Genomic DNA, 21,147 nt, shown 5'->3' with positions numbered 1-21,147 from the left:
GTGGTATGATCGACACGTGAAGTATTCTAGCGTTCATATGGCACCAAATCCTGAGTGTATTTTTTTTTTTTTTTTCGAGCATGTGCTGCATCACGAATAATCAATAGACGGGAATCAAGATCAGCGCTTGGGGGGAGAGAAGCGACTGCATCCTAATCAGCTCGTTAAACGGGTTCCAAAAGTGCTGTAGATAGGTAGTAATAATAGGACGACTAAGGCCTCTAGGCTATTAGCACCGTCTGCAGGGGGGAAAGAAACACGTACATTTTGAGCTTCGCGATGCCTATCCGGTTAAATTCGGACGGTTTTTGGATAGAATCGCCCAGGCTGTGTTGAGTCGTGCTGACAGGTTCTAGCGCACAGGGTCCACGCGAGTTGATCAGCGGTTGATGCTCGGACAGCGGAGCTCGGCTAACTCATTTAAAGTTAATTTCCACGTTGAGCTATCACTGATAAGTGCTCTGAAATTAGCGCTGTTGGGGTAGACTGACTTGCTTAGAGCGAGAGATTATTATTCCGCGCTTGTGTGTCCCTTTTCTAGGCAACCTTCAGTGCAAATTGACATCCATGTCTATGCGTCGGGGCAATTCATACACTAAACTGCTTTTCATGTCAGTCATGGTCTGAGAACCGCAGAGGAGTTCGTGATAGCTTGCGTGACAGTGACACTGCAGTGATATCTACTATGATAGGGGATATCATTTAGTAACATGTAGTCTTCCTTGCGTACCACTCGAGGGCTGCGTATATCGACGTCCAGAGAGCACTGATGACGGGCCGGCCGGCACAATAGTTCAGCATAATATGTATAGGGGTTCTCGCCAAAGGTGGAAATCACCCTAGTCAGATGTGCAGATTAGACCATGGTTAGTTCGCTTCGAGGTCTATGCGACGACGAAAATAATTAGAACAGTCCCTGGCCGTGATCCTAAGTATTAGTTAATACGAGGTGACTAGACTGAAGTCCGGCCAATGTGTCCCCAAGCCCATTGAAAGAGAAGGTGTCAACTTTTTCCTGTAGATCAGATCTCGCCTAAGGGATCATTGTGGATAGTACTCTAGATATACATCGTGATCTGGAGAACCACACTACGGTCGATCACTCGGTTGATCTGCGTTCAGCATGTGCGGGACCACCGATGACCCTTAGCCGAAGTACTCTAGTTAATAATACTCCGTAATCCCTTTCCTTTCTGGAGGTATCACACAAACGTCTTGGCACCATACAGCCAGAGACACTCACCTGGTGGTCCTCCAAGCCAGGTCGTTCTCAAAATGCTAATCACCTGTTCTCGACTCCGTCCTGAGCGGTCCCGTGCGCAATCACGGAGTTTAAATTAAGTATCATCTCGGATTCGGATCGCAAGGCTGGTTATGGGACTGAAACGAACCGGTGACAAAGGATCGTTCGATCTCCGGAGAACTTGAAACAGTGATCCCCCAGATGGGATCAGCCGGGGGTGCAAATCGTCTGAGATTGGGGATCTGCAATCTCATAGGAGCCGGCTTTCCGACTTGGGTTCCAGGACTGCTAGTTAACTGACCCCTACCACGCAGCTGCAAGTTCCATATTTTCTCCACATACCAGAACTTCCTCTTAAGCCCGTGGCGTTTTACTTCCGCCATGTACCCAGCAGATGATTTATTTCTCACTTCAATTGCACTGTCGAGGTCATGGATATTAAGTTCAATTCGACGATATCTCTCTGGCGCCGGGTAAGCAGCAGTCTGAAACAGCTGATGCTTTTTTCGCCGCTTATAGTTAAGCCATCCAGCTGCTCGGCCCGGCCATTATTTTCTCTTTCAAATGTAAAAATATCTCCAACACTATCCTGAAATGATGATGAACCAAGTGGATCGAGGTACCTGTGGCATACAGCCCCTGCGGTAGTCCATGATCTTCCGCAGCGTTTAGAGGGGCGCTAGGGAAAAAATAGCAAAAGAGCAGGGTCTGGAGTTGGTAGATCATCCGCCATATGATATACTGGCCAAGACGTCAACTAACTATCATACATTCAGTCGGAGAAATCCCAATGTGACCCCGAAGAGTCACTAGGCTAGACCCTTGCTGAAGGTTGCGAGCCGGCAGATCATTGATGCTCCTAACTTGGTCCATGCCGTTTATAGATCCTGGCTTAGCCGTTAGCATTCGAACTCGCGCCAAGTAAGCTTCTCACGCATCATATCAAGCCCCATATTCAGTACGGCCGAATGATTGGATACCCTTACCCCTCTCTCCAACGTATATCTTTAGATAAGAAATCGTGCGACTGGCCCGTCATCGTGAAGAGCGATCATTTTAGGCCCATAATCCAGCCGCTCATCCCTGCCGATATTTGTATGCGGCGCAGTCCATCAGCAACACTAACTAAGAACCAGAGAGCTTAGTAATGGCGATACCATTTGGTAATAAACAAGGAATCAAACCAATGGAGCCGCGGAAAATCTAACAAGCCCGGGGGTGTTCGCGCCAATGGCAGCAGATCGCATCATCCCTCGCACGTTGGTTCCTTCACGGAGTCCACCACAGTACCCCTGAGCATGAGTGCTGCATATACCAATAACGGGTACTACTAGAAATCATCAGCGATATCAGGACACTTTCATGATAGCTCGTAATCTCTGGGGTCACTGTAAGGGAAAGATACTGTTCGCGATTTGAGCCTATTAAGAAGAATTAGCCGCGGTCTGGCTTCTCTGACCTCTGTGTGTATTTGCTGCATACGGACAGCGCCCACACGTGATAAGATCATAATGTCGCCTCCCCTGGAAGAATATCACCATGAAGATCTACACGATCTCACTGGAGCCCTTCCCGCGTATCGCTTCTGAAGAGACAGGGCAGGCATGGTAGGACCAACCTAGACGCTGACAGAGAACTTGAAGGATAAGAGGTAAGGGAAAGACTCGACAGCGGTGTGGCTTGGGCTCAAAAATAAGACGGTTCGAATGACCAATGAAGATATTTCCTGACAGGGACTGGGGAGCATATTTCGCATCATAATCTGCAGGACGGATAATTCGACTCCGGGCTGGCCTAGCTCCCATGAATGCTGTCTTCACCGGACCTGACTGAGTGCTGTCTCGTATCTATCTAGGTTCAATTCTCACCAGCCCGCGTAGAACTAAGCATGTATTGATCGGGCCCATAGTATGGCACCTGGTAATAGTGGAGAGGAGATCGGTATTTGGTGGGCGCCTAGATACATTGTAGTAAGAGCGAAAAGTACGGACGGCTCCAGTTCGTGAACTAACTAGTGTCGACAGGGGATCTGCTGGCGGCTCCATTCCCATCCCAGGTCGCACTCCCAAAGATGTCCCATGGAAATGTACCTGGGCGTTTGCGAGCTTTCCTGCATTGTATCCATATTTCTCCTCTGCGACAAGCATTCCCCTGCTGGTCGATTGGGATGTTTTGCAGGGTCAGTCAGATCCCCAAGAAGCCTCTCTCATGGGGCCTTGTTTGTTCACCCTACGTAGCCGCTAGAACCGGCGTCTTGACGGACTGCTACCTATCGTTTGCATCCCAGAAGGCATCGCCCTATGGCACCCCTCTCTTCAATTATGGTCCAATCCTTTTGGATCAGCACTGTTGGGTTAGAGTGAGCCAAGCATCGCCTGCCTGGGCTGGACACAACCACGGACTACTCGTGGCAACTGCATAAAAGTAGGTAAATAGGAGTCTGGTGCATATCATTTCGACACACATCAACTTGTACCTTTTTCCCAACCGTCCGATCTTCTTTTCATACGGGGCAGTAGCCATTCTGTGGGGCTTCAGATCGCTTCTCATCGTCTCCTGACCGGGTCAACTGCTGTCCAGTGAACTATATCAGGGAACGTCCACCGCCGCAAGCAGCCAAAACTGTAGCATCTGAAGCTGAAGAACCGTCCTTGTCGCGTTCCCAGTATAGCAATCTGTTGACTAGTACAAAGAGCCTTCATCCATTTGAAAGCTTAACCTTCAGCGTTGGGGTTCTGGCATACAGTCGCCAATCTCATGACAAAGAGTTCCATGAGACATCTCCCCGCCAGTACCTGCATTTGGACACCAAGAGCCTGATTGCTGGCACTGCCTGATCGCACTGCCGCCGCCAGGTCGCCCCCGGATCCAGTTTTCGGTATCTTCCTACATCCGGATCTAGATTCAGTCCCCGCATTATTTTGGTCATAAGCAGTGCGATATCCCTTTAATATCTCTTCTGATATCTTCTCTCTTACATATCTTCTGCAGATCAGTCTTTGGATATATCAAGGGACAGTTCCTTGTTGATAGCTGCAGACCTATGTTGGGAAGTCGACAACGGTCCGCGCAATCTCCGTTTCCTAACTTCGCTTTTTGGTTGATTGAGGACGGGACGATCATCTTTCAGAAGGGAGAAACCGAATCGGTATCTTCCTCTGGCTTATTTTCAATTGCAAGCCACTCGAGAAACGGTGTTCATACGCATCGGTGTCTTCCTTTTCGGAATCAGCCATCAGGTTCTATTGCCCCGGACGACCAGCTGAATAGAAAAAGGACAATAACACACAACACACCAATACCCCATTCATTCACATTGTCATCATTGAGCAAAGCTCTATTGTCAATCGAGCCCCGCCACTCAATTTTCCAGTGCCTTCCCATAAAGCGGGTCTGGACGATCGATAGAGTTGCGAAGGGCAGAGTCCTCTATTTTCTCACACACTCCTGTTGCAAGCCTAGACATCGAACGTGATGGTCACAGGAACTATCAATGGCGGGCTTCCTCCGTCGCCACAGCAATCGACGCACAGTGAGCAGTTCACTCAAAGTCAGCTAGGACCTTGTGCAATCCTTCAGCAGCATACATATGGCCACAATGAACATTTTGGCAACCAGGTGATGCACCCTGAAATACCTGCACATGGTATGATGTTTCATCCAGACGGTACAGCTGCGTTCGTAAGTGGAGATGACTTGTTATTGCAGAGATCAAAACAAAGTGCTAACGAGATAAGGATGGATACGATTCTTTTAACGGCTACCATGTGTCGAACAACTGTTCACAGATGTTGACAATGCACGATCCAGTAAGACTCACCTCAGTATATGTGAATCGAGCTGTGCAACTAACATTTATCGATAGGCTTTTGTGCGGCCAGTCCAGATGACCACACCTCCTCCAGCTGCCGATGAAGGCATTATGGCAAGGAGCGAAAGGTCAACCGCGTCTCTTGGATCCCCTCTTCCTATTAGGAAGACTGTAAGCGACAAACCAAGAGTCATCAGGCCACCTAGGACAAGACGTCGACCTAAGCAGGAAAAGCCAGACAAAAGCTCTAGCCCAGTCATATCTGCCCCGTTGAGCCAGCTAACAGCGCATCTCACACACATTCCAGTCAAAGACATGGAGGCCTGGGTGAACCGACCTGCCGATGTGCGTCACAAGGAGGCCCAGAAAGCTGGGAGGATCGGGAGACCAATGAACTCCTTCATGCTCTACCGCTCTGCATACGCAGACAGGACCAAAGAGTGGTGTTCGCAGAACAACCATCAAGTGGTTTCCAGAGTATCTGGTCAAAGCTGGCCTCTAGAGCCGCCAGAGGTCAGAGAGAAGTTCGAGCTTTTCGCAGTGCTGGAGAGGGACAACCATCAGAAGGCTCATCCAGGGTACAAATTCACACCGAACAAGAACCAGACGCCGCCCAAGAAGAAGCGTTTTCTAGAGGAGAGAGAGCCTAGCGATCTTGGTGATCCAGATTATGATCTTCACTCGATGCAAGGACGGAAGCGGGCAAGGAGTGGTGATTGCGACAGCAGCTACAGCCGCGGTTCGACTCCGTATGATAGAGACTCACTTCGGCCCACTGGCTCCAACCGGTCTTCGTGGCAGATGAATAACCCCGGTCGACCTATTGCCGGCATCCTTTCACCTCCGGAGCACATGCACTACCTGCAGCCGTCCGTTCACCCAAGCATGATGGGTCCTAACGTTGAAGACGTTCGATTCCGCAAGATGGGACTTCCAGGGTTCCAGTACAGCCCATCGACCATGCTCTCGGGTCTTCCGGGAGCTGTGCATCATGAGCTACTCCAGCCGCCCTCCAACGTCACGACGCCTGGCCAGTCCGATGACAGTCAGCTGGATCCTCAGTTGCTAGCCTTCGACAACGGCATCAGGGGAACAGAGGGTGGCAATGGAGCCTACAACTGCTCGCAGTATACTCTCTGGCAGGCCGATAGTGGCGCCAATGGTTATTTCCCTCTCAGTACGGGAGTGACCTCGAATCCACAGCAGCAATACACTGTCGACGCCCCTTACCACCCATCTGTGCAGGCCCTCCCAGATGGACACGAAATCTGGGACCTTAGTCACGGCTCCAACATCGGTGAAGTCGGCAAGGACTTTGACCAGTGGATCGATACCTAATCTGGTGTGATGCATCTTTCGTTATGAGTCTTTTGTGACTGACGAATGTCATGATCTGTATGTCCTCATTCGAACTTCGGGATTCCGGTGGCATGTTGGGAAATGCAAAGTCAGGTGGGGGGATTCTGGAGTTTGAGAGAGTCCATTTGGGCGTTTAAGTGGTTGATGTTGCATTTTGTTCCAAGAATCTGTTTGGTTTCCTTCTGTTTGATCGCTGCTTTCTGAGGCCTTTACACGGCTAGCGGCTCTTGGGTGCTCTTATGTATGTACGATAATAAGCTCACGTAGGCATTTGCATTACAAAAAAGAAGACTGTCGAATATGATCCATAAGCAGGTTTGACAAGATAATAGACGATGTAGATGTGCAGTAGATATCTTCCAGGGAGAGGGAGGAAACAGGAAGAATCAAGTGATGCGTATATACACCGGGGGGAACGAAAATAAAAAAGCAAAAAATAAACTCTCCGACGGGGAGTCGAACCCCGGTCTCCCGCGCTTATTCCCTTTCGAGGGTGACAAGCGGAAATCATGACCGTTAGACCATCGAAGACGCTTATTGGTTAGTTGCGCGCGATATTGATAGAATAAGGGACAAAGCATGCGCCAAGCGCTCTTCTGTGATACACGGCCACGTCCCGCTGCGCGTACCGATTAAGCGGGATAGCCTCCATACCTAAGCTGATTGCTTTCGCTTATCGACATTACTTAACTTCGATCACCACGTCTCTGACATTTTTACTCGAAAGCCACTCTGGAATACCGCAGATATGTACGGTGACATCGGGAACAAATTGGTACGTACATGACCGGCCGATCCTGAAGCCGGAGCTGAGCACTGACGCGATTTATCCACGACTGGCAGGTCCAACATGCGAAACGAACCCAGTCCCTCGCCCATCTACCTCCGTATCAGACCGAGATGGTACGGGCGGTAGCTCGTGAGGTTCGTGATCTAGAGAAGGACAACGCGCGCACACTGGCCCCCTTCGAGGGGTCGTTCAATCCCTCCGCGGAACCAGCGATTGCATGTGCACTGCTCGTCGATCACCTCTGCATGCGGCGCAACAAACGCTGTCTGCTCGCCTACCATCGAGTCCGTACGGAAAAGCTTGAGGAGATGTGTTGGAACGGCATTGACGTGCTCGAGCAACAGCAGCCCGTGGAGTCTGAGGAGGGCCCGATGAGCTCGCAAAGTGGTGGTCAGAGCTCTCTCAGCCCGGAAGAGGAGGAATACTTCCGACAATATAGTGATCTACTTGCTGCATATAAGGGTCAATGGACCGATATCGATTTAACGGGCAGCTTGGAGCCCCCGAAGGATCTGTTTATCGATGTGCGTGTTCTCAAGGACGCAGGAGAGATCCAGACAGAATACGGGTATGTTGCGTTGTTGATCGACTCGTGGGGATCTCCATGCTGACCGATATTGCCGCTATAGGGCTATCAATTTGACCAAGAATAGTCAATTCTATGTGCGACAGGGCGATGTAGAACGATTGATCGCGCAAGGGTTCCTCCAACGACTGAGCTAATGTTGGCTTGAGATCATGATGGCTCGTCCCCGGGCAAATAAAACGGAGTTGGGGAGTTTTGTCAAGATACCCAAACATTGATGTGTATATACTACAGAGGCACAATGACGCTTAGGCATGTTTTTTGCCTGCTTTAACTAATCTCCAGAGGGCCAGTATTAGCTCATGTCATGTTCCTCTAGTGCATATGAATTCGACATGATCATGATGACAGTGACATGTGAACTCGGCTTATTCTTTGTCCTCCTCCCTCGTCCTCGTACCATTTCCACACTCGTAAGACAGCACAGCACATCACGTCCAGGCGGGAGGGCAGCAGGGATCAAGGAAAAAGTGAATTGTACTCTTATACGATTTGCAGAGCAACAACCTGAACCAGGTGGGCCATAAAATATGCTAAAATGTTCCTTCGGGTCTAGACGATATGCTATGCAGAATTAACTTCAACCATAAAACGCTGAGACAATCTTGGCCTCATATGTGAGCCCGGCCGTGAGACGGTTCGTTCTTCAGCTATAGATCTGCTGGCTTCGAGGAGGATCTTCGTCGGATAATTTGCCATGAAGCGGCAGCTTGCATCGTTTGTCAAGCTTCGAGGCTTCGTAGAATCTGGTTCGCGGACAGTTCTCCTTTGCTAGCGTAGCTGCTAGATAGGAGGGGTACACTTGGAGGAATAAAGGATCGAGGCCAGTCAACCTTAGGTCGGTAAAATGCCCGTTAGCTCCGCGAGAATTCGCCTGGCGATGTCAATGCACGTTGCTGGTGCAGGCAGTAAGTACCTTGGCCCGAGCAAGCTGAGAAATTTTTTATTCAGTTATTCTTTTGCTAAGTGATCAGGGCGCTCTTGTTCTCTCGCAAAAACCCATTGTTGAGCTCGCTTGAGCAGCATAACCACGGGAGAGCACGCGAGCTAGAGGGGCGCCTGCGGCTCTGACGGAATGCCTGGCAGTTCCACCGCGATAGACTAAAGCGCTTGTCCTATGATTGACTTTGGCCGGTTTTCTTTGGAGATAGCAATTAGTCGTCTGGGCCGTACCTTATCTGTATCTGAGCCATTGCATCGTCTGCTCTGATCACTCCGTGTCCTTCTTCCTCCATCGCAGAGCAATGCCACTTGTTCGATCTGTTCCTGTCTTTGCGTCATCCTTATCGATACACCAGGATCTTCGAACTTGTCCGCACGGCCAGAGATCTACCACAGCAAATTTCCGCGTGAGACTGGCCGTCCGGCTGCATCGGCTGCGACACAGGCCTCTGGGGTCCTGAGCTGCATCGACATGGGTGTTTTCACCTCTCGCGGCCGGAGTGACTCCCGTGCTTCGGCGCTGTCACGCCATGAACAGCCTTCGATGGCGGAGGAGGGGGCCCAGAACAGCTCAGAGGCTGCTGTAGCTGTTGGAGGCCAAGCGAATCTTCCTAATAACGCAGCCTCCGGTTCGTTTAGACCTGAGACTTCGTACACAGGTACCAGTCTGCGGACTCCCGCTCGATCTTTCTACCATCGGTCATTATTCCATGGCTCCCAAGGTATGCCCCTCCGGACACAATCTTTCGCGGGCAAAAGACGGGGTGGATTTGAGGCAGATCTACGTACTGACAAGCAATCGAACAGACCCCGCCCAGTATTCCTCTCAAGGTGTTCGGGAACAGACAGCTGAACTGGCCTCGTTAGCATTGTCAGATGCGGAATCAGCACTGAGCGGCACGTCGCTTCCAAAAATATCCGATATCCCGCCCATTCTGGATGTCATGCAGCCAGACCAACATGATCCGGAGGTAATGTCGGAGGCGAACAGTTCCGCAACAGAGATTTTAAAGGAGATCCCGCAACTGCCATCGACGCAGGTTGCTCCCTCTCGCCAGCCCAGTTCGTCAGCATTGACGGAATTGATACGCAATTCCCCTCCCAATGACACTGGCAGCCAGGAGGATGGTGAAGGGCAGTTGACCCCGAGACCGGCCCTTACAGTGACGGACGAGTCGGAGCTATCAGATAACGAGCAGACATCGCTGATTAGGAAGCCATCAAGATCGTCGAATCAACAACAGGGTTATGGCTCTATAGGTGACATTGAAAACCAGGGCCCAGCGATAAGAAGGAAAGAGAATATATTCACTCTGGCCCATTCGAAGGGTGAGCAGTTCCGGAGATTCGTTCTGAATCCGAAGTCTTGGAATAGACGAACGATATGGAAAGAGGGCGTGGTTCGGCCGGTTAGCCTGCTTCCCGCTGTGTTCCTGGGACTTCTTCTCAACGTCCTGGATGCTTTGTCCTACGGCATGATTCTCTTTCCGCTGGGCGAACCGATATTTGCAGATCTTGGTTCTGATGGCATCTCCATGTTCTATGTCAGTACTATAATTGCACAATTGGTGTTTTCCAGTGGCGGCTCCATCTTCAGAGGCGGTGTGGGGAGCGAGATGATTGAAGTCGTTCCATTTTTCCACAAAATGGCCTTCATGATCCTGAACAGAGTGGGCGAGGATAATCCAAAGTCCGTTCTGGCAACTACTATTCTGTCTTTCTCAATGAGCTCCGTCTTGACAGGCATTGTATTTTTCCTCATGGGTGCCTGCAAGCTCGGGTCTCTTATTGGATTCTTCCCTCGTCATATCCTTATAGGCTGTATTGGTGGTGTTGGCTGGTTCTTGGTGGCTACAGGTGTCGAGGTCTCAGGTCGACTGCCGGGCTCGCTCGAATATAATCTTGAGACTTTGCACAAGCTTTTTCAGTTTGATACAATTTTCCTTTGGACGATACCCTTGTTGCTTGCAGTTTTCCTTCTTGTTCTGAAACGTTTTATCAAGTCGAACTTCCTTGTTGGTGGCTACTTCATTGCGGTTGCGGGTCTATTTTACGTGGTAATTTCTATCGCCAAGATTCCTTTGAGCACTTTGCGAGAGAATGGATGGGTATTTGATGCCCCTTCGTCGAATAATCCGTGGTACCATTTCTATACGCTCTATGGTGAGTGCAACTTGGGACGGAACATAGGCTGAGTTCTGCTAACACTTGTTAACAGACTTCTCCACCGTCAATTGGCCTGCTCTTGTTGATACTATTCCCGCCATGTTTGCGCTGACGTTCTTCGGTGTGCTTCACGTTCCCATCAATGTTCCGGCTTTGGGCATCTCGACTGGTGAAGACAATTTGAACGTCGACAGAGAGCTTATTGCTCATGGAGTTACGAACGCCCTTTCTGGATTTGCGGGCAGCATACAGGTACGTTGTCTGATTTGTTCATTCGTTGTAGATTTGTATTGACCGGCAATAGAACTATCTCGTCTACACGAACAGCCTCCTGTTTATTGATAGCGGCGGTAGCTCGCGTCTAGCAGGCATACTCCTGGCTGTAGCTACGGGAGGTATTCTCATTGTGGGACCGGTCATCATCGGATTCATACCCATCATGGTTGTCGGTGCTCTCATTTTCTTGCTGGGCATCGAACTGATGGAGGAGGCGCTGATCGATACGTGGGGCAAATTGCACAGACTGGAGTATCTGACGGTATGTTTTTTATCTGCTGTCTGTGATTGCGGCATGCTGACGCTTATAGGTGGTGATCATCGTCGTCACAATGGGTGCCTGGGATTTCGTTGCGGGTATCCTCGTGGGCATAATCCTCGCGTGTGTCAACTTCGTCGTCCAGACGTCACGCAAATCTGCCATCAGAGCGACCTACTCTGGCGCAGTTGCTGGCTCAACCGTCAGACGGCATCCTATCCAGCAACGGTACCTAAAGGAAGCCGGACAGCAAACGCTTATTATCAAGCTGGCTGGATTCCTGTTTTTCGGAACCATCGTCAAGGTCGAGAACACGACTCGAGGGCTTATAGAAGAGGAAGCATTCTCACGGCGTCCAATACGGTTCCTGGTGCTCGATCTTTCCCGGGTCTACGGACTGGACTTCTCGGCCGCGGAAGCGTTCACGCGCATCAACAGAATTCTTCGAAAGAGGAACGTCCAGACCATCATATCGGGGATAAATGTTGGAGGTGAAGTGGGAAGAAGTCTGCAAAATGTCGGGCTCTTCGAGGAGGAGGCTGGTGTGGAGATATTCGAGGATCTGAACTCGGCGCTGGAGTTCTGCGAAAACGATTACCTCAAGGTGTTCTACAGCCGCAAGGAGGCGTTATCTGAGATTCCGCAGCAACCGACGCAATACCTCGAGGTCCCCAAGGCACATAGCGCTCCGTTGTCGGCTGATACGTTGTTCAGCTCTCCGCGGCGGCGCTATCTCCACCAGGTAGCGACAACGACTCTGCGCGAAGACGAAGCTGTTATGGCCGTTCTGCCGAAGTGGTCCACCTTCCGACAGCCCCTGCCGTTGCTCCTGCAGACCTTCCAGGGTATGACGACCCAGAACGAAGACTTCTGGTTTCCTGCCACCACGTACTTTGTGCAGGAGTTCTACCCGGCCGGAACTGTCCTGTTCCATGAAGGCGACGCGCCCAGGAACTTCTACCTTCTGGAGTCTGGCATGCTCCGTGCGGAGTATCATATGCCGCAGGGCCAGTATTTCGAACTCATAGTGGCAGGACGACCTTGTGGAGAGCTGCCTTTCTTCAGCGAGACACAGCGGACGGCCACTGTGACAGCGGAGCAAGACTGCACTGCATGGTGCCTGAGCGCGGAGAAGTGGGAGGAACTGCGGGAACGCGAGCCGCAGATCGCACAGGAGCTGTTGAGAGTCAGTTTGAAGCTGACAGCCGAGCGGATGGAGAGCATCACAGCGTAAGTTGACTTGAGTCTGGTTGTTGGAGTACTTGATACTGACATTAGCATGATAGATACGTTCTCACTATGGCCGGATGAGCAAGATGGTTTTGCTCGCGTTCTATCTTATTGGTGTTATGTTTCTTTTCCAGCGATGCATTGCTACATAGCGACTAGAACCATTTCAGGCGGGTGGTATTTTGAGCGATTGAAATCAACTGTACTTGCTACGTTTTGCTATATAAGAGCGGTTGTTATCTTCTGTTGTCCGAGAAGAAAAATTCAACTGGAGCCCTGCTTCGATTCTTCCTGAGAAATGAGGAAATCTACAGAATGAGTCATCCAATCTAGTAATCGTATGTAAATTTATCCAAGTCCATCGTACACAATGCGAACTCGTAAAACAGCGCTGGACAGCGCTGGACAGGATCAGGTATATTATTGAGCTACCATCCAACAATGCATCAACTTCAGTATGTATAACCATAGTTAGGTAACTACCCATATCTCATCGCAATGCAACCCGCGCTTCATTCTCTCCTACACCGTATACCGCATATTCCTCCCGTCCAAAGAAACCTCTCCATTCATTGAATCTGTATGTATTACTTACCTACCAACCTCTACCGATCCGTCTTTCTATAAATTTAAAGTCAATGACGGGTCTAATCTCCTTTTTTTTTTCATATTAATATTAGCTTACGGGTTAAGTCATACCAGTAATATGTACTGTATAGTAAATGAATAGCGTATATCATCCTTTCTGTTCTTCTTCTTCTTTTTTGTCTCTGTTATTGAACAATAATAGCAATACCACTAATTAATAATAGGAATAGTAATTAGCAATAGTATTTCCATTTCCATTTCTACGTATACAGAGTAAGTAATCAAGTCACTACACTTTACTCTACTATACTATACCTAGAATAACACGGCACAAACGGCAGACCGGCACAAGTTACGCATGCCATAATCAACGCATATATGGTACGTCAAATACATAACTAGTCAATCTATCCGATAGAATCTAGCCTAATACGATCTAATCCAATCTAGCATGCTTTTTCTTGTCTTGTCTTGTTCATGCATTCCGATCGGAAGAATCTGATACCATACACGCGGATCGATCGGCTGCTTGTCTATCTCGTGGAATTGGGATTTAGATCCAGATCCAGATCCAGATCCAGGTGGAGTGTGGCATGGCATGGCATGGCATAGCGTGGCGTGGTGTGGTGTGGTGTGGTGTGGCATGTGGTATGTGAGGTTCACGTGGGGATCTGGGATGCCCCGCCTAGCATATGTACATACATACAGTACTCGTCTATCCTTCCATGGATATGGATAGAGTAACTAGATACTTGACTAGAGCGCTATGAATAGTTAGTTAGATGGTTAGATACTCCTCTGTCAGTGGTATATTACTATTACTATTACTAAACTGGCACCTTACTCTCATTAACTAAGGGAGTTTTTTTCTAGTGAGTAAGTAAGTAAGTAAAGTTTCTTTTGAGTTTTGAGTACGTATGTAGTACCTTTTCTTTTTTTTTACTTCATGGTCATGTGTTCGCCACATTCCATGAGGCGTAACCAAGTAAGTTCAACCCGAACCGAACAGAATCGATAATTTGTAGAGAGGGCATCTATCTATGTATGGTATGGTCAGACGACCACTCCATTATCACCGTAGGTAGGTATGTAACTAGAGTACCATGCCATACCATACCATAGATATCAGTCTTGGACTAGACGTGATGATGTCAGGGCGTTCTTAATACTCGTGGAGTGAGGGGTGCTACCGTACAGAAAAAGATAACAGCGAGTAACCAGGACCCTTACCGTAGGTATGCGCAATATGGGGGTTCGCTCACGCGAGCAGCGGGCTATGGTACACTGGACTGATTGAGGCTGAGGCTCGTACTATAGTATACTGCTTGTTGATTTGATGGTAGGTGAGGGGTGTGTGTGAATCTACTCGATCTCGTGAGCGAAGTATGTAGATAGATAAGCATGGGACGATCTTCTGGTGACGCGGGAGAGGTTTCTATTGGATAAATAATCCGCGCCTTATAAACGCAAAGACCGTGGGAGGGGGGGGGGGGTTCATGGGATGGGTGTGGCCTTCTCCCGATAAATGATTGTTTTTTTTTTTCCCTTGGGACGTGGATATGGTATCTTCACCGGAGAATTTCCCGGATCTGCCAGTCTTTCCTTTCGGGGTTTGCGCCATCTTCTAAAGATAGATAGGTATAGGTTCATCTCTCGTGTTCGCGACGAGGTCAGCTGTTCTCACGTGCAGGGTGACATGTCCCACGGCAAGGGGAATAATGGATGAATATAGGAAACTCAAAAAGAAAGACCAGTGTGAACTCTGATTCAATTCCAGTGTGATGGAAAAGCCATCTGAATAATAGTCAGATCCAGCAAGACCATTGAATCCATCATAAGCGCCATGGCGGGATAATAAACGGTCTTTAAGCAAGGCTCCGCAGGGGCAATGGTCCAGAATCGAGACTCTGCAAGGGAGGGCGGCGAGGAAAAGTCCGAGAGACAATTTATTGATTATTATTATTATTATTGAGTGATGCCACGTTATTGTTTCGTATGCCTGACTGTCTGGTCAGCCAGTCGGGACTGGAAGATGGCCATTCAATGTGGGATCGGATCATATGGAATAGCTAGAACCGGGGAATTATTATTCTAGGGGTAGATACGGAGTAGTAGTAGTCGCATCTTGCGATCTTGCTATACTGCCCCGCGCATCATGGGCTTTCCAAATTCCCGCCGAGAACTCTGTCCAGATGGGCGGGAAGCAGAATCCCGGTGATCAGGAAACGATGACCTGCTAAGTATGGTATTGGTACCTAATATTTTGCCTCCTAGACGGCCGAATTGCGGCGCAAAAAAGTCCACTCGTTCGGGAAAGACTACGGAAAGTTTCCTCTGCCTGCCTTTTCGGGCTGCGGGCGCCAAGAATGATTCCGTTGGCCGACCGCGGAGCTCCAGTGGAGTATCATAATATAGTAAGGGAATATTACGTAGATAAATAATAAGTAGTTAATAATTTGCAACTGGGAGAGTCATCACGACGCGGATTGACCGAGTGTGATTTGATCGCAGACAATAATTATTCAGGATCAGCATATTAGATAGATACGTAGCTAGTGCTCCGTATGTAGCGTAAATAACGACTCAGAGCGAAGAGCTCTGAGCCTCTGAGAGTCTGACACTGAGTAATCCGGCCAGCCACGATGTCACGGCGCTATCCACCAGTGACCACGGATCGACTGGATCTACGCGCGCCTGGAAGAGCTCCGCGAAACATCCTGGACAAGCTTGTCTTGACTCAGGGACCGAAACCCACCCTCCTGGCGGTGTTCCATTCCGGTTTCTGCTTTTCTCATCTTTTTTTTCCTTCTTCCTCTTTTCTTTTCTTGTTTGTGCGACCATCTAACTCGGTTGGAAGCGTCCATGCTGAAAGAGGGTTAGTTACGGTCGTTTCACTAAGGACGGGGTTTTTGATTATTTATCAAAAATGGTGGTGGTGAGGAAAGCAAAGCAAGCTCACGATAGACCTGGGATCGGCTGGCGACGCGAGGACGGATTGGCAGAGAGCTCCCCCAAGGTTGTTTAGTCAGGAAGCGAGCCTTACCGGAAGAAGGCGAAAGGGGGGTGAGATCAGTGGATCGGCGTCGTGGGCTGTCAACCCATCCCGAAAGAAAGGGGGGCATCGCACGTTCTCGATGCCAGCACGGCAAGTCGAGATGCTTGGCTGCTGCCACACTAGATAGATAGTTAGATAGTCTAGTCGCAGCAGAAGCATTATTTCGATCGGGCAGGGCAAACAGTAGTATCATGCTGTCTGGTCGCTGGTGTTGATAGTAGTTAGTTATTAATTATTGCCAATATTACCAATAAGAGGTTAGTTAGTAGTAACATATAACTAAGACCAGCCATGTTATTAACGCTGGTACCTGCTCTAGGGGACGCGGTAGGGCTGGCCCTGCGATGCACCGTTTCACCTTGCTTGAGACATGAGACGATAGCATGGCGGTTTCCGGTGGGGTGGTCGACGGCGCCAATCTGGACGGTGTTGAAGTGATCCCGATGTGCTTGATATGAAACTGGGAAACGACATGAAAGGATCGCCCGATGGCCACGGGGGACGGAGCAGGACTCCACCCTGCTGGGCAGCAGCCGCGTCTCGCACTCGATAGATAATTTGCAGGAGAGAGAGAGAGAGAGAGAGAGACAGAAAGCAGCAATTATTGCACTTGGATGTGGCCAGAGAGAGTGGTGGTGAACCGTGATAATTAAGTAGCTAACTAACGAATAGCTTCTGTTTCCTATATCTAGACTAGAGTAACTTGGAACCAGTAATTCTCAGGGTTGTGCTGCATACTATACCATAGATCTCCTCGAGGAGAGTTATCTATCTACAGTAAGCAATCCCGTGCAATCTCATCATCGATGAGATCCGGCACGCGAGCAGTAAAGGTGTGTTCAACTTCTTCCTCTTCCTCTTCTTTCTTCTTCTTCTCCCATCGCGTGCTTGCTGCAGGGTTGAGCTTCTGACCGGAGAGAAAAAAGAAAGCAGACCAAGTGGATCCCACCACTGGCCCGCTAACTTCGCAGTTTGAAACGGTCATGCGCCCGACGGGCCACGATTCGCTCGTCACGACAAGACAAGGGAGAAGGGAGAAGCGAGATGGCTTGATGGGCAAAGATTCTTTCGTATTGATCAATGTATTATTGTGCTCGACGCTGGTCCGATGATCCCTGGTGGAGGGACAGACGCCACCGTGAAAGGTGTGTCGAAGGCTGAAGCAGTCAGTATGGTATTTTACTTACATGCTCTACGGAGTACTTACTAGATACTTCTTCTTGCGTGTCGCGATGCTCGAGTCAGAGACTCCCCCACGGGTCAACCCAAGCAGCGGAGACAGATGCAACTTCAACTCTTGGACGGGTGGAAACCAGCATGGACTCCATGGAGAGGGCTTAGATTCCAGAAGAATTCCCATTCTTGTGCTGCCAGTGGAGAGCCCTGTTGATGGTGCTGGCCCATTCAGCATGCGGGATCGCGTCTGTATCGTGATGCTCTCCAGATCCGACTGGGCGACCGTTGTGCAGCGTGCAGCACCGGCGGCCGATCAGGAGGAGAAGACCTGTCAGGTCTGCGTGGCGGCAGCAAACTAAGGGTCAGACACGACCCTTTTTTTTTTGCTGGAGTCGTAGGAATATCTATAATCTAGTAGTGATTGGTATCGCAATGGTGTAGCTAGTTAGAGTGATGATACAGTGATAGCACGAGTCTCAGGTCGACGAACACGGCGCCCGTGCTGCCAACGGGTCACTGGTTGTTCTGCCATTCCACATGAAACAGACAAGACAAGAGCGTCAATCCAATAAGAATCGATAATAATCATAATAGACGTAGATTGTTAGTAACTAGATAGACGCCCAAGACTCGCAGGTCGATTGTCGTTGAATTTACAACGTACCGTCACCGCAAAACGGGCCCGTTCCTGGGCGACCAACTCCACCGCACGGGTCGAGCCCCCTTGGGTCGCGCACGGAGGCTACTCGAGCCAGCCTGACTAACTAGTTAGTTAGTTAGTTAGTTAACTAACTCACTATTATTCTCCAGATCCCTTTGTACCATAGATACAGTATGGTAAATTGTGTTCTGCTGTGCTGCGTGGTCGGCCTCCTGAGCGAAACAACAGCTGGAAAAGGGAGATTGTCCACCCACTAGACCGCCCCTCGACGTCCCCGCCGGCGCTCTCTAGAGCGTCTCTAGACCGTCTAGCGTCCTGCTGCTCCCTGCCCTCCTGGTCCTGTGCTCACTCCCGTCCGACCCCCCCCCTCTCCCCTTACCAACAACCCCGATACTTTTTCTGGCCTCTCCCTCCCGTTTTTTCTCTTTTGCTTCTCTTTTCTCTCCCTCTCTCTTCTCTCTCTCCGTTCCATTCCCAGGTTCCTTCTCGACCATCAGCCGGTTGCTGCGCGTCCCCTTGTGATACCCGAGCTCTTCGTCTCTGAAAGCTCCCCCTTTGTTTTTGCTTGTTGAGATACCCCTGATACCCCAGATCTCGCGCCCCCGTTTCTACACCTTTATTACCGGCTTTTTTATTAATTTCTTAACTGAAATTCTAATCTCCCCACCACCTGTAATTCACCATGTCGGACACCCAGAAGCCTGTTGAGGAAACCCCCGCGGCCGCCCCCGCCACTGAGACTCCTGCTGAGGCTCCTGCGACGGAGACTCCCGCTGCTGAAGCTCCCCAGGAGACCCCCGCGGAGGCCACTGAGGCTGCTCCCGCTGCGGAGAGCACTGAGGAGGCCCCCAAGGAGGAGGAGGCCAAGAAGGAGGTCACCCCCGCGACGGACGGTGTGCTGGGATACAAGGCTCCCGGTCTCGTCAAGTGAGTCATCCTCCTCAGACAGGGTTCGACCAGCAGGAACATCCAAGATGCTAATCATGACAATAGGAGCCTTCGCTTCGTCAAGCGCTACTTCTACTTCAGCGAGGAGCCCGTCGAGGTCAAGTCTCTCTCCCAGTACCTCCAGACCGAGAAGGCTTCCGTCGCTCACCCCCTCGCCGCCTGGGCCAGCCAGTCTGGCAAGGGTCTGCTGTTCTTCGCCAAGCGCGCTGAGGACAAGGCCACCCCCGCCGGTATCCTCTCTCTGGTAAGCTTAGATGAGAATGCAGGAGGAAGACAACACAAAACTAACGACTGCACAGGCCGACGTCACCGTCTCCAAGGAGGGCTCTTCTGAGTTCATCATCAAGGCCAACGGCCAGAAGCACACTTTCCAGGCCGCCTCTGCGGAAGAGCGTGACAGCTGGATCGCCGCCGTCGAGGCCAAGGCCACTGAGGCCAAGGCTGAGAAGGAGGCCATCACCTCCAGCGAGGGCTACAAGGCCGAGCTGGAGAAGCTGAACAAGGGCGCTGAGCCTGAGGCCACAAAGAAGGACGAGTCCGCCCCCGCTGACGAGGACAAGGCTACCAAGAGCCGCTCCCAGTCCCGTAAGCGCGCCAGCATCTTCGGTGCCTTCCTGAACAAGAAGGAGGAGACTGCTGAGGAGAAGAAGGAGGAGAAGAAGGAGGACAAGGCTGAGGAGGCCAAGCCCGCTGAGCCCGCCGCTGAGACCACCGAGGCTTCCGCTGCCACTGAGACTCCTGCTGAGGGTAAGTCGATCCGACTGGGCATCTAAAGAACTCTAGCTAACATTTCCTAAGCTCCTGCTGCTGCTGAGGCTACCGAGGACAAGAAGGAAGAGAAGAAGGCTGAGGCTCCTGCGAAGAACAAGCGCACCTCCATCTTCGGCAACTTCTTCCAGAAGGTCACCAGCCCGACCACCGAGAAGTCTGAGAAGGAGGCCAACGGCACTGAGGAGACCACTGCTGTCTCCAGCACCGCTCCTCAGCTGGAGAACCCCGTCGAGGAGGCCAACAAGCCCGCTGAGGGTGAGACTGAGGCTCCCGCCGAGGGTGAGGCTGCCAAGAAGGACGAGTCCGCCCCGGCTGCTGAGGCCACCGCTGAGGCTACCACCCCCAAGGACAAGCGCCGCACCTCTTTCTTCGGCACCTTCGGCAAGAATGCGAAGAAGGGTGAGGCCTCGGACTCCGAGGGCGAGGCCAAGCCCAAGAACAAGCTTGGTGGTCTGTTCCGCAAGCCCAGCAAGGCCGTGAAGTCCGGCAAGGACAAGGAGGCCGCTCCCGCTGAGCCTGAGACCATCCCCGAGGGTGAGGACAAGCCCGAGCCCATCAGCAAGGACGCTCCCGCCGAGGAGAAGCCCGCTGAGGAGGCCGCCAAGGAGGAGGAGAAGGAGAAGGAGGCTGTTGCTGACGCTCCCGCTGCTGCCAACGTCGCCACCACCACTGCTCCTATCCAGGCCGCCGCGTGAAGGGTTCCCACCAGGACGAGCGTCGTCGAGTTTGAGAAGTGGTGGGACCAGCGGTATACGTCTCGTTCTGGCATCTCTACAGCCCTGATGACTGACGTCGCTCCATGAGAATCTTCATACAAAAAAAAAAGCAAAAATCGTTCTCTGCAGGATTTCAGATGGAAAACCCCACCCCCTCCAATTCTTCAAACTCGCTTTTTTAATAATCTACCGCTCCCGTTCTTTTTTTGGTGTTCTCTCGCGCTGTACCTTGATAATGTGCCATTGAAGGACGTGCCAGGTGGCGGATGTCAACGATACCCATATTATCTCCTTTCTCTTTATCAAAAAAACAGCGACAAGTCGTCTTTCGTTAACGTGTGTGGTGGCTTGTGTGGCTGCTCTCGCTCTTTATGTCTGACTCCGCAACGATACCCGAACCGTGTGTTCACGTTGTGCGCGACCCGACTAGATTGATACCACTTGTTGCGTTTTCGATTTCCTATTGTTTGGCTGCGCTTATCTTGATACCCGTTGAGGGTGTGTTCGGTGTTGCATGTCTACCATTCTTTCGAGTATGATGGAAGACGATACCGGTCGTCACCACGACCC

At 50.6% G+C, this 21,147-nt stretch overlaps 4 protein-coding genes and 1 non-coding gene across 5 annotated transcripts; 4 read left to right on the top strand and 1 right to left on the bottom strand.

The window, feature by feature from the left end:
* The first annotated feature begins 4,473 nt into the window (after nt 1-4,473).
* Nucleotides 4,474-6,532, top strand: C8Q69DRAFT_84492 (hypothetical protein). Its single transcript, XM_028634100.1, has 3 exons — nt 4,474-4,924; nt 4,981-5,052; nt 5,109-6,532. Exons 1-3 carry the CDS (start codon nt 4,718-4,720, stop codon nt 6,390-6,392), a joined length of 1,563 nt encoding a protein of 520 aa, XP_028482271.1. The 5' UTR covers nt 4,474-4,717; the 3' UTR covers nt 6,393-6,532.
* Nucleotides 6,533-6,854: 322 nt separating this feature from the next.
* C8Q69DRAFT_t118 lies at nt 6,855-6,944 on the bottom strand. Its single transcript has one exon. It is a non-coding gene; the product is annotated as a tRNA-Asp (tRNA).
* On the top strand, nt 6,923-7,926 carry C8Q69DRAFT_447304 (PSF1 domain protein; the record flags this gene model as incomplete). The annotated part of the gene is made up of 4 exons (XM_028629195.1): nt 6,923-6,953; nt 7,160-7,188; nt 7,281-7,771; nt 7,833-7,926. The coding sequence occupies 4 exons, from the start codon at nt 6,923-6,925 to the stop codon at nt 7,924-7,926; spliced, it is 645 nt and encodes a 214-aa protein (XP_028482270.1).
* A 1,330-nt stretch (nt 7,927-9,256) lies between these two features.
* C8Q69DRAFT_84459 (sulfate transporter family protein) lies at nt 9,257-12,762 on the top strand. Its single transcript, XM_028634099.1, has 4 exons — nt 9,257-10,894; nt 10,950-11,149; nt 11,202-11,435; nt 11,485-12,762. The coding sequence occupies exons 1-4, from the start codon at nt 9,442-9,444 to the stop codon at nt 12,664-12,666; spliced, it is 3,069 nt and encodes a 1,022-aa protein (XP_028482269.1). The 5' UTR covers nt 9,257-9,441; the 3' UTR covers nt 12,667-12,762.
* A 5,968-nt stretch (nt 12,763-18,730) lies between these two features.
* Nucleotides 18,731-20,752, top strand: C8Q69DRAFT_84333 (immunogenic protein). The gene is made up of 4 exons (XM_028634098.1): nt 18,731-19,069; nt 19,136-19,334; nt 19,390-19,837; nt 19,889-20,752. Exons 1-4 carry the CDS (start codon nt 18,825-18,827, stop codon nt 20,554-20,556), a joined length of 1,560 nt encoding a protein of 519 aa, XP_028482268.1. The 5' UTR covers nt 18,731-18,824; the 3' UTR covers nt 20,557-20,752.
* Nucleotides 20,753-21,147: the final 395 nt, after the last annotated feature.

The sequence above is a fragment of the Paecilomyces variotii genome (assembly GCF_004022145.1).
Source record: "Paecilomyces variotii strain CBS 101075 chromosome Unknown C8Q69scaffold_12, whole genome shotgun sequence".
NCBI lineage: Eukaryota > Fungi > Ascomycota > Eurotiomycetes > Eurotiales > Thermoascaceae > Paecilomyces > Paecilomyces variotii.
The sequence above is the reverse complement of the archived record's forward strand: the minus strand, read 5'-3'. Positions and strand labels throughout refer to the sequence as shown.

Coding starts and splice junctions, on each gene's coding strand:
- C8Q69DRAFT_84492 (XM_028634100.1), top strand. CDS start 4,718: ATGGTCACAGGAACTATCAATGGCGGGCTTCCTCCGTCGCCACAGCAA. Junction 4,925..4,980: donor CAGACGGTACAGCTGCGTTC/GTAAGTGGAGAT, acceptor TAACGAGATAAG/GATGGATACGATTCTTTTAA. Junction 5,053..5,108: donor TGTTGACAATGCACGATCCA/GTAAGACTCACC, acceptor ATTTATCGATAG/GCTTTTGTGCGGCCAGTCCA.
- C8Q69DRAFT_84459 (XM_028634099.1), top strand. CDS start 9,442: ATGGCTCCCAAGGTATGCCCCTCCGGACACAATCTTTCGCGGGCAAAA. Junction 10,895..10,949: donor CCATTTCTATACGCTCTATG/GTGAGTGCAACT, acceptor ACTTGTTAACAG/ACTTCTCCACCGTCAATTGG. Junction 11,436..11,484: donor ACAGACTGGAGTATCTGACG/GTATGTTTTTTA, acceptor TGACGCTTATAG/GTGGTGATCATCGTCGTCAC.
- C8Q69DRAFT_84333 (XM_028634098.1), top strand. CDS start 18,825: ATGTCGGACACCCAGAAGCCTGTTGAGGAAACCCCCGCGGCCGCCCCC. Junction 19,070..19,135: donor AAGGCTCCCGGTCTCGTCAA/GTGAGTCATCCT, acceptor TCATGACAATAG/GAGCCTTCGCTTCGTCAAGC. Junction 19,838..19,888: donor CACTGAGACTCCTGCTGAGG/GTAAGTCGATCC, acceptor ACATTTCCTAAG/CTCCTGCTGCTGCTGAGGCT.